The sequence below is a fragment of the Puntigrus tetrazona genome, chromosome 20, assembly GCF_018831695.1.
Source record: "Puntigrus tetrazona isolate hp1 chromosome 20, ASM1883169v1, whole genome shotgun sequence".
NCBI classification, from domain to species: Eukaryota; Metazoa; Chordata; class Actinopteri; order Cypriniformes; family Cyprinidae; genus Puntigrus; species Puntigrus tetrazona.
In genome coordinates, this window is record NC_056718.1 from 16,465,356 (window position 1) to 16,477,881 (window position 12,526).

The following is a 12,526-nucleotide window of genomic DNA, read 5'->3' on the forward strand; positions in this document are numbered from 1 at the left end:
GTATTTGTCTGTAGACATAATTTACTACTTAACATCTCCACATTGCTGTTGCCCAAAATAAGAAAGCCACCAAACACCCAAGTGCCACACTAACATGACATAGTGCTCTAGGCCTATGTTCCTCATAAAAGCTATTACAAATATCTGACAAAACTATCATTTAATTTGGAGAACAAAATTCACAAAGTTATACTAACCTACTCTTTTCTATTTAAATGATAGAGAAAACACTTTGTGGAATTAGATTTTACTCTAAACCACATTTACTGAGATAAAACCAATCTCATATAGGCTACTTCCCATGTGACTTTGCATCTTCTATATGATTGATTAACAAAGGATAGAAAGGTAGACTGATTTGTTTATAGAGAACGCCGTCATTGATTGAATTACAGGCTATTAGCTAGAGTAATAGTTTGATTACTTCTGTGGAATTAACATATGCTGTACGATAAAGAAAAAAAAATAAGCAAAAATGTATTATATAGGCTACTTATATCTCAAAAAACTAGACAACTGATTTCGCTATTAAGGCTAATGATTTATTAATAGCTATCTCACGTGACGAGGATATATCCAGGGGGCTCCACGAAGTATCTTGTCAACTATTTATACTTTGGTTAGCCTGACCAGAGTTACGCTGGAAGCAGAACCAAACTAGCACACTTGAAGCACACGAAGATGAAGCAATATGATCTAATTTCAGCTGTTCGGGCTTGGGGCTCTTGATTCTTCTGGGGTCGCGTTACCAAACGTAACTTTTTGGTTTTAATCGTTGCTTGCCTTGGAGTGGAAAGTTCCCAACCGAAACCGCCCCTCCTACTACTAAGATCTATCATAGCGAACATGTACAAATTTACAAGAGACAACTAAGAGTCCTTCACACTCTTCAGGATCCTGCGCGAGCTGAAAAATGACCACCGGCGTGGAGAGACTATTCGACCAACTTGGACACTTTAAAAGGTAGCCTAACCGTTTTTTCCCTGAGAAGTGTTATATGGCGATCACTATTTAGTCCATGTCATCGTTATCGCATGAATTATGCAGATTTCTCATTATCCTGGTGGCCTTTGCACGAGTTCTTGATGTAAATTTATTAGTAAGATGACATATCTAAAATATCCAATCCTTTAAGCTACAATGTAAAAAAAAAAAATCGAAATGTTAGCAAAAACGTGAACTGATGGATATCTTATTATATCGGATATTTTAATTTAAAAGACATTATCGAGTTTAAACATTTTCAAAAAGGAAAAAGTTATGCATTGTATTAAAGATAATGTATATTTTATTAAAAATGTTGCACAGTTAAACAGGATATTACAACACTAAAACTTTAATTTAGTGATACTTCAATGTAAAAAAAATGTAAACACACTTCAATTGCCTGCATGTCAATATTTGCAAAATATAAGTCTGTCTTCTTACAAATATTGTTTGTTCTGCTTTACATTGAATAGTAAAATAAAATAATACATAGAATAATAAAAAATGATATTCAATGATGTGTGCTTTTCTTGTCAATAACTAACTTCCCTTTGATCCTTCTTTTGCAGGTTTCAGGCATGTCTTTACTTTGCTGCTATTTTCCAGGCCATCTCTTGTGGAATACATTACCTGGCCTCAGTTTTCTTAGTTGAAACGCCTAAATTTCTTTGCGATGCTCCTTCTAATATCACAGACGTTTTATATAGGAATCACTCATCAACATCACTGGCAGATATATGGACTCACTACAAGCCAGGCGATGGACCAGTGGTTGTACGGACAGCTGGAGGAGACCAGTGGGAACTTAGTCCTTGTTTAAAAGCTCTGAGGCTCAATGCCATCAATTTTCAATACGAGTTTTTTGGGAACAAGACTGTGGAGTCATGTGGTGGCTTTGTCTATGATCACAGCGAGGTTGAGCAGAGCATCGTAACAGACTGGGACCTGGTGTGTGAGAAGGAATGGCTGGCCAAGCTTACACAGCCAACTTTTATGCTGGGAGTTTTAATTGGAGCTTTGGTGTTCGGGGACGTCGCAGACAGGTAAATTGTCCTGCGTTTGTTTTTTCTATAACCACTTAATTGCATGTACAACACATCTCAAATGTATTCACAGCAAAAAGAACAGAGTTGAATGTGGTATAAATTAAATGAATAAAAGTTACACCAAAACAGACTTGCAAAAACATAGGATTAAACAGTTATTTAGGACAAAAAAAGCATTGTTTGTTATACAACGGCATGGTTGAGCAACTAATGAAGGGGATTTATCCAGTTGTTAAGTCCAGAAATGGATTGTGAAGGTATTATTAAACAGCGGTTGTTGACAGATTAGTGCACATAAATCATGATTATGGAGTGTGACAAGAACTCTATATGGTGTGGTACCACATTATATATGAACAAGATGCTTTACATTTGGCAAACAGTTGATTCTCTAATAAGATAAGTAAGAGGTCTGAGAGAACTGTACAGGATGTGAGAAGTGCAGACACTGCATGGCTGCACATAAACAGGATATCGCAGGTTCGCATTCCATGAAGACAAATGACTGTTCGTTTCCATTCTAGACAGCAGAGAACCGGAGCTACTATAAATTCAAGCCCACAGGCATACGCTACTTAGAATAAAGTGTATCAAAATTGTACTTAATTGTCCTTCATGTGTATCTATACTGTACACCTTATGTAGCTGCCCTTTAGTTTGATTTAACTCATTAGTACACAGTTTGAATACATTTAAATAAATTAAAATCACAGAAAACCACAAGGGAAAAATAAAGTAAATAAAATGTAATTCCTAAAATGATAAGAAGTTTTTATTTCGTGTAAGTTACAATGGCTACTACTAAGTACCTAATTAGGTAATTCCTCTTGTATTATGGTACTGTAAATAACGTTTTACCAAATATTCTTTTGTTCTGCGAAATGTGTACTAATACAATTCATTCAACGATGAAATAAATGCATAGGAGCAGAATGTGGAATGGTCAAAGGTGAAGTCATGCTGGTGTACATAAGTGAGGCATTTGCATGCAAAAACAGGCCATTGGTTTGCTTTGATAATACAGTTGACCTGTTTGTCTTTAAACAGCTGTTCACACATAAATATCAAATTGCAAATAGTGAATCTTTCTACCATGGATTGGCAATTGACTGAATAGTACAGCCATGTTTGTCTTTTCACGCTTTAACTGAAATTAATATAAACCATTTTTTTATTAAGCTAATTGTCTATTGCTACATACACATTGATACACACATACAACTGTTTAGAATATGTGCATTTTTGCTTTCTTTTTGCCAGAATTGGCAGGCGTCCCATTTTGATGTCTACCAGCGTGTGCCAGTTTATTTTTGGGGTCACTGTTGCATTCACAGGGAACTACTACCTCTTTGTGTTGATGCGTTTCCTTCTTGCAATGGTAAGTGGATTGGTCCATATTCTGAATATTTTAGCTTTTATTTTGGATAAATCAATTTGACAGCCCTAGTATATTTACATTCATTCATGCATATATATATATATATAATTACCCTGTATGTATCTCAAATGAATACTTTGCAGTATGTTACGTTCTGTTGCATTTTAGTTTAAAATTAAAGCTATAAAGCTTCAGACTTCTATAGTTGAAAAACTACAAACCTGTTTACTTAGTAATAAATGCATCTAAATTCTATCATTAATTACCATGTTTTTCTGAACCACCTTTGTTCAACTTCAGAACACAAATTAAGATATTTTTTGATGAAATCCAAGAGCAGCTTGACCCTCTATATACAGCCATGCAATCAAAATGTTCCCAGACCCAGAAATGTAGTAAGGACATTGTTAAAAGTTATTCAACAGTTCTTCTTCTAAGTTGAAAGAAGGACTTGTTTGGAACAACATGAGGGTGGGTAATAAATGACAGAATTTTTATTTTTGGGTAAACTAACCATTTATAGAACATCTTAAGAGTAAGAGTAAAAGCGAAGAGAAGATATTGGCAGGAAAGCAAATCATTCATTGCCGTATCCCTGCTCTGTGTCTCATTCATTTTAACCATTGTTTATTTCTTCTAAAATCTCTCTCTCTCTCTCTCTCTCTCTCTCTGTATGTTGGCAGGTGTCAAGTGGGTATCTGGTTGTAGTCTTTGTGTATGTAACAGAGTTTACAGGAATTAAGGTGCGCACATGGACTTCTATGCATGTGCACGCAGCCTTTGCTGTGGGAATCATGGTAGTAGCTCTAGTGGGGTACCTTGTTCGTGTCTGGTGGATCTACCAGATCATCCTCACCCTCAGTACCTCTCCGTTCTTGCTCTACTGCTGGAAGTTTCCAGAAACACCCTTCTACCTAATGGCTAAAGGCCGGTACAAGGAGGCCCAGGAGCTGCTGGACACTATAGCTATCTTCAATGGCCTGCCACCAACCCTTAAGGTAGACTCACATCGACAACAAATTCTGTTCCTGCTGTGAATGACTTGCACTCTTTTCAGTAATATTTTTAAGAATATGCCTACCAACCATGACCTTAGATTATGAGTTACTAGTTCCATACTTGAATTGGAAACTGTTGGAAACAGGTGTACTAAACACCCAAATAAGGAAACTAAAAAGAAGAGTGACATGCAAAAATATAAAGGTACCATCAATTGAAATGCAAATTAAAACAAAGCATTTCAGAACTTAAAGAAAAATAATTGTTACAAACATTAGCAAGGACATATTTTTTACACAGTAGAATTAGAAATCTTGGATCAATATGAAAAGCTGGGAGACACTGTAAACATTATATTATAATATTCTAAGTGTCTATTTGAAAAGTAAAAAGAACAGTTGTTGAAAGATGTAGGAAAAGGTGTTTTGTTAATGACTTGTTAAATTTGTCACTGTCCTTAGGTGTCAGAGCTAAAGGATGAATGTGATGGCACACCGTTTAATGACAGTAAGCTGGAAGACGGAAAAGAAATGGAAGTCGAGAAGAGGCTAAGCATTCTGGACATGTTTGGAAGCTTAAAAATGGCCGGTCGCAGCGCCACCTGCTGGGCTATATGGTTTATCGGAAGCTTGGGATACTATGTCTTCAGCCTGGGGTCTGTCAACCTTGGAGGAAACCAGTATATCAATCTCTTCCTGGCTGGTAATGGACTCATTTGTGTATGTTTGTATGTGCCAGCATATGCTTGATGCTTTAAAATTCTAAAATTCAAAAAATATCATGAGTATGGCTTTTGCACCCGTCTTTAAAAAAAAATAATGTTTTAAATAGAAAAATAATATGAAAAAAGGCTGACCTATTGCCTAAATCAAAAAATAAGTCACTAGTGTAAGATATACAAAAACATGCGTCTAGTATAAAGCCCTGTGTATGGTGTTGGAGCATTTCTGTTGAGCTATATCAAGTTTAGATTCATTAGTATAGAGGTTAACAGCACTTGGGTTAACTATTCTTTATTTAAATGTTATTAGGTGCGGTTGAGGTTCCGTCATACTTGATTGGCTGCATTGCAATGGATCGGGTGGGCAGGAAGAAGACATGTGCCCCGGCTCTGCTGCTTGGTGGAGTAGCCTGCATGCTCATTATTGTGGTGCCCCAGGTATGAGATCATGTCTGTGTAAATCCATGTAATATTACACACTGTGATTACAGCATTCTAAGAAATAGAAGTAGCATTAGATCTTTTCTTCCTTACTGTGATGTAAATTCAGGTGTAACAGATTGGGGGAAAATGTAAGATGGACTAAATGATCAGAGAAGTCCAGCAAACATCACCAGACAGAAGTCTCCTTTTCACAGAAGGTCCAGTCATAAGATTTAAATTTAAAAATCACATAAAAAAAAATATAATGGAAGAATTTTTCAGAATAAGACATATTTAGGTAAAACAGACTGAGTAATGATTTCGACCAACTATAACAATACGCACACAAACACCGTTAAATATATTTGCTATTAAGAAATCCAAAAAAAGTTAATTCTGAGCCTCTTATTCATAGGAAAGGAAGCAACAAAAGGGCATTTTATTTAGTTCAATAGTTGTATTTAGGTCCAATGGCACGACCACGATATATAAATACTAGCTTTTTAAATTATTAAAAAAAATGAAAATATAAATCTTAGCAAACTTGTACATTCAAGCTGGTTTGACAGGTCTAGAATCAATATGAAACAAGTTGCTTCATTATCATTACAGTACCTCTAGGAGGAGGTAAGTCATTATTAAAATCAATGATTAACCTTGGCAAAAGTGGACATGTGTTTGTGTACATGTTTGCTTTTCAGGTGGTAACTGGGGCAGCTGTTTGCATCAGAGCCTCCCGTTCTGTTTATGATAAACCTTTTTGTACACTTTCTCAAGTTCTTTTACTTTTTCTTTAGTGCTCTTAACAGAAGTTATATATTCACTAAATTTGATGCGGTCCGGATTCACTTTCTGGATCAGGCTTTGAAAAGACAAGTATATGTTTGTGAAGCGACGGGTCACACATTTCTCCTCATATACTACATAAAGTGCCCATATAATCATTGCAACAAATTACTGGCAGCTGTGTTGGTATAGCAACAAGGTTTTAAAGGCGCCATCTCCACCAGTGAAGGTGAAGATGATATCTTCTGTTTTCTTTATTTTAACTCCTACTGCCTGGTCCCTAGACAAACTTACAAGTGACATGATCGAGATGGAGTTGAACCTCACATGTCTCCCTAATAGGACCTGTGGTGTTACAATACTTTGACTATAGAACTTTGACTACTTAGGAAGTACAGTTCTGCCAAAAACAATATTGTTGTTCCTTTTCTTTTGTGTGATTGGCCAGATAATTCACAGTGGTGCAGGTCTCAACAAGCCCCCAAACGCTACTCTGTGTGTGTCAAACCAACTGTCCGACTTGGCTCGCTTGAGTTTAATAATTAATAACAAGCTGTATGTTACAGATTGCTTCAATGCAGATATCCATATGGTGTTATTGCTGGTGTCACAAGACCTGTGTTCAACCATCTGGGAATGTGAATTATTTTTACATGCAAAAATATTCTGAATATGTGAGGCACGGTAGGCATGTCAGTATGTTTTTCTCTCTCTGTGCTGTAGTTGGTGTTAAGTGTCAACTAGACAACTTTCCCTTGTGGTCAGTGCCAAATTTCAGTTTAACTTAAAATAAATGGCAGTTTCCTCATGTCGTGGCAGCCTCTTGAATTATAGATCTGCAGGTGTAAGATAGTGTCCTTGGCTTCTTGAGAGTAATACATGTATGCACAAGCCCAGTATGTCAGTTTAGCATGGTTGTTAAAACGCTTTTGGATGAAAGGATAACAAGGTGAAAATGTTTCAGGTGCTACTTTAGTAAATGCTATTCTTGCATAAAACTGAATCAGTATTAATACATTCAACTGATTTTAACCACTAACATAACAAAAAGTTGTAATAATTGTGTCATGTAATCGCTCAACAATTTTATTCTAAACACTGGCTGCATCTGAAATCCCATACTCTCAGTAGAAACTTTGTTTGAACTAATTACTTTGCTTAAAGCTAAAAATAAGATGTATGAATGTAATCCAGACCCACCAATGCTTTTATGCCATTCACAAATCCTAACAGAGAAAAGTCCATTGAAATGAGGTCATGTGGGCACATTTTGCCTACTGTTTTATACGTGTTGTAAATTTGGTTGTTACTTTAAATAGGAAAGTATGCATATTCTGATACAACATGCTGCATTAGGAGCAACAGCAATAGGTCATCCAAGGGTGCAATATGAATGACTTCAAATAATTTATCAAATAAAGAGCATATTTCTTAATCTCTGAACAGCCTTGGTCACCAGCAGGTCATTGAAATCCTAGCGTAAGAAGAAATTGTTAGCGGGTTGATATTCCATCGGGATCACCTCACCCCTCATAACTAATAGCTGCACTGCTGATACGCTGAAATGGCACAAGTATAGGCATCGTTCAGCCAAAAAAAATCTATAAATAGACTTGTCATCTAAGTGGCTGTTTATACATATAGCAGCTGGCGGCTTCTGAGAGGGGGTCAAAGGGGACATGTCTTGGGGACGTTTAGACTTGTGTCTGATCCCAAATGTAAGGAAGCCCTACTATGGCCTGCTACTGGCAAACTCTCCAAACAGCTGACGGCGGAAACACTGTTGCTGATAAATATAGTTTCACCCTGTGTTTTTCTCTTTGTTTCAGGATATTGAGATATTGGCTATAGTCCTGAGTATGACAGGGAAATTCGCTATCGCCATTGCATTTGGTCTGATTTACTTGTACACCTGCGAGCTTTACCCCACAATCATCAGGTATGTCTTTACTTTAACGCGCTGTACTATATGTAGCCATCCACAATATTTTACACAAAATAATTTTTTAAAGACTAGGTATCATAGAGAAAAACCTGTATCATGTGCTAAATGACTGATGATTACTACCACAACACAACAGACTCATGCAGAAACACACACATTTTTTGCTAGGAAACGCATTACAAGGAAAACAGCGTGTTCTAAAACAAACTTGATAACCTCCAACTGGATACATTCAAAGTCTGAAGCTAAAAAATACTTGACAGTATTTATAACATATATATCCAATACATATAATTTTAGAAATAACCTATTTGAGCAATTTCTTTACTGGACAAGTGTTACATGCACGCTATCTAATGATTTAATAACAGACACCGTATCTGATCCAACAGGTCTCTGGCTGTCGGCAGTGGTAGTATGATGTGTCGGGTGGGAAGTGTGGTGGCTCCCTTCTGTGTGTACCTTGCTGACATCTGGATTTATCTGCCTCAGGTACGTAACAGTGCTCAAGCAGTCTAGTACAGTGTGGTCAGATACAACATGATATATAGTTGCTGGACTCAACAGTGCTACTGTGGCTTATGCTATCTCTTATCGTTAGCTCATTGTGGGAATTTTGGCCTTCATCATTGGGATCCTGACCATGTTTCTGCCAGAAACTCTGGGACAGCCCCTCACCTCAACTTTGGAAGAAGCTGAAGCACTGGGCTCCAAGCCCAAAACAAAGAACAGTGCAGTGGAAGCGTTAGAGATGAACCAAACCGTTAAAGCTTAGCTCCCTATTAAACTAGGTTCCTGAAAGTGCCTGTAGCGACTAATAGCACTACGTACTCCAATATACAAATCTGAGACATCAGGTGTTTTTGACAAGTTTGATACAGTGTTTGTTGTAGGCATTTATGAGTAGATCCGTTTTGTTCTGTGTGAGGGATTTTATGAGTGAAATTTGAAAAATTACTTAAAATATACTGGTAAATTGGTTCGTTTTGATATTTTGTAATTATTCTGAAAATCTTAATTTTAACGAGCTTGCAAGGCAGGAACTATTTTTGCCTTTGAACAAAACAACCTATGCACAGACTCTTAAGGTGCAGACACATTAGTGAAATTTCAGCTAAATTTTCAGTGCAAAAAGTTCCATTGTGTATTGTCAACAGTGTAGCAATGTATGATGCACAGTTCACACAGAAGTCACTTTCAAACCAAGAATCTGTGACCAAATTGAACCTGTTGTGAAATCTGTGTGGATTACTATTAAAATGACTGGGTTTCTCTAGGAAAAACTTAAACAGGAAATGTTAGTGGACCTTTAGTATTGGTTTTAGCTCAATTTACACTTTTTAAGATATTACTGCTAGTTTTTAAAAATCTAGAAATTCTATTTGTGTTTCGTAAATATGCTTAATTTAAGGAATTCAAATCTAGTTTCTAGACTTTGCAAAAAAAAATAATAATAATAATAATAAATACAAATCTAGCAATGTGAACATGGTAAAATGATAATATAAAAAAAGTATTTTACTGCACTAATGTGTTATGGACCTTAAACACTAATTACCGATTTTTTCTGAGGGTATTAACAGGAGTATTGCCTTCAGCTTCAGTGTACAAAGGAAACACTTGTTAACTTATAAGTTAACAGTGTGCTATGCACCGATGCATGATTCATTGAAAGAAAGACTGTGTTTGTAGAAGCTGTTTTTATACAACTGCGTCTCAGGGTTTAGCTCCAAATTGATCTGTACTGTTCATAGGAAACAGTAACCGTATTTTATAATATTCGATACTTGTTTATTCTGTGTGCTTTTGCATTATTTTGTTATTTAAAATTTTTATTTTTCTCTTACTGTGCCGTATTCTCCCTCAGTTTGCATGACATGAGGAATGTAATGTAGAAGAGTTCAAGCATTTTTGATAGATACTATTTTGAAAAGTGCTTGACTTTTTAAAAATTGTAATATGTTTCTCTTCATTGACTGTATAATCAATGCATTTAGTGTTTTTCTCAAGCTAATACTTTTGTGTGTTTTTGGACCAAAGAAGCAGGGATAGTAGATTCATGCTGTAGTGGTGTGCAGTTGTCATAGCAACATGTTTGTCTAAAGAATGTCATATATTAATAAATATGACATCATGTCTAAATTAGACCCGTTTCATTAAAATAATTACAGTGGCTAAAAATATCGGTGATTTAAGTGTCCTTTTCCTGTGCTGTTCACCTTTCATTCTCTTTTGAGAAGAATCTGCTCATGGAAAAGGTGGGAAATATTTTCCAGGTTAGTGGGCGTAAGGTAGGCGTCTCTCATTCGCTGTGACAGAGGGGAGGAGGCCCAGGACAAGCTGTGCACTGCCAGCCTTTAGCTTAGTTAGTCAAATAAATATATAGCCTAACAATCTATTGTTGCAGTCAGAGGTTCTAGTTGTACAAAAAGGAAATTTTGCATGTTATTCATTTACTTATGGTCCCTACTGGACCAATTCACATTAACACCTTTTTGTTTTTGTATATATTAGAGTACTATTGTCAAGACAAGCATATTTCACAAATTAATCACTATTGTGATTAGAACAGTCCAAATAGGCCTACTTTACACATCCTACACAACAAATTCACCCACTCATTTATTATGGTACAGGCATTCTGCATTTCCCTTTTCTGCCCACTGTCTTTTTTTATTTCAAAGAAGCAACTGGGCTTTTTAAAATGCTGTCATATCACTGAAAGCTACCGAAAAACGGTTTAAAAACTGCCAGGGGGACATGTTGTACCCTGCTTGTGCATGTGAGGTTTGGGTTATCACTGATGGTACAAATGGAACACAAATAGAAATAATCCCTTGTGGACAGGGCCAGCTGGACACTGCACTTTGACCCTTCTTTGATACCCAGCTAAGCACAAATACACATGCCCACACTGACGCAAACACAGACACCTATTTCAGAACATACCTTAGAGACAGAGATCAAACCTATCTTAACGGTACGTTAAACACACACCAGGACAAGCATGTGAGAAGCGAGATTCAGAAAAGGTGTGCGTTATTTACTTAGTAGTAGGCTACTTCAATTTTATAAATAAAGCAATAATTAAATGTAGCGGAAAATGCAACAACTGAACAAAAGCGTTGCGTTTACATGCCCCGCAGTACAATTGCCATGAAAAGAAATGTGCAGATACACTAGTTCTATAGTTAAGATGATTTCAGCTGCGGGTTTCCTGAAGCAAGGGCTCCCACTTCTGTTGAACTTGGGGAAATACACCTTGGCTTACTACAGTACAACCCTGCAGTCTCTTTTTTTTAAAGCTTTTTTTTCCCTGATCTTTTGCTTATAGTTGACTGACATAAATTTTTTTTGTTGTTGTTGTTAATTAAATACTTCTGTGGTATTAGGCCATTCACATAATGCAAGAGTATTAGATGAAGTATACTATAGCATGTCCCAATACTGAAAGGTTACATCAGCTACCCAGATGTAAAGTAACACCAGCACCACATCTCAACCCAAGGGACAATGTGATCAGACGCTGCATGTAGCAGCAGCTTTTTATTTCTTAATTAACGTTATTTCTCTCTCGTGTATCGATGCATCGTATCTGGGGAAAGTAAAGCGATATCTTCCAACTCTGTCATTATGAGCGTTTGCTTTTGTTGTCACAACCAAACATACATGCAAGCACACGCAAATACACACACACACACACACACTAAAAAGATTTATGCAAGTTATTCATCGTTACCCCCAGTAGGTGGAGACATGTAAATGTATTGTACTCATTATTCACTCACTCAATCAATTCAAAGCATCAAAAAGCTATTTTTGTTTGTCAGTTGCTTGTTGTGACTTTATTATAGCTCGAAACCTGGAACATTTACTTCCGGTCAACGTAGCCGTTCCATTCCTAGACGTATGTATAGGTTTCTTTCTCACCCGTTGCTTCAAGTCCCTATAGTCTTTTGGAGACGGAAAACAGTCACGCCATGCGCTTTAGGTTTTAGTTAAAGAAATACTGCAAATCAGTTAGCTCAAGTGACTGAACCAGTTATTAAAACAAATGTAAATAACTTCGTCAGCATTAAATACGACAGAATTTGTAACCATTACATAATTGGTATATAATAAGAAATAACCTATATAATACATATATAATAAGAAAATATAATAGACTAAGAAATATTTCCATTAATCAAATAAAAAGGTTCTACAAACAAGAACTGCTGTTAAAATGCTTTTATTTTGAG

At 36.4% G+C, this 12,526-nt stretch overlaps 2 protein-coding genes across 2 annotated transcripts in view; one reads left to right on the forward strand and one right to left on the reverse strand.

Annotated features, from left to right (window-relative positions):
• The first annotated feature begins 610 nt into the window (after nucleotides 1–610).
• On the forward strand, nucleotides 611–10,650 carry slc22a16 (solute carrier family 22 member 16). Its single transcript, XM_043219916.1, has 9 exons — nucleotides 611–963; nucleotides 1,557–2,030; nucleotides 3,294–3,411; nucleotides 4,095–4,409; nucleotides 4,872–5,112; nucleotides 5,442–5,569; nucleotides 8,170–8,279; nucleotides 8,678–8,777; nucleotides 8,887–10,650. The coding sequence occupies exons 1-9, from the start codon at nucleotides 914–916 to the stop codon at nucleotides 9,058–9,060; spliced, it is 1,710 nt and encodes a 569-aa protein (XP_043075851.1). The 5' UTR covers nucleotides 611–913; the 3' UTR covers nucleotides 9,061–10,650.
• usta (uronyl 2-sulfotransferase a) overlaps nucleotides 9,996–12,526 on the reverse strand; it is a 44,420-nt gene continuing 41,889 nt past the window's right edge. Inside the window, exon 9 of the mRNA XM_043219918.1 lies at nucleotides 9,996–10,646. Within this exon, the coding sequence (XP_043075853.1) occupies nucleotides 10,563–10,646 (84 nt within the window). The 3' untranslated portion in view covers nucleotides 9,996–10,562. The remainder of the gene's footprint in view (nucleotides 10,647–12,526) is intronic.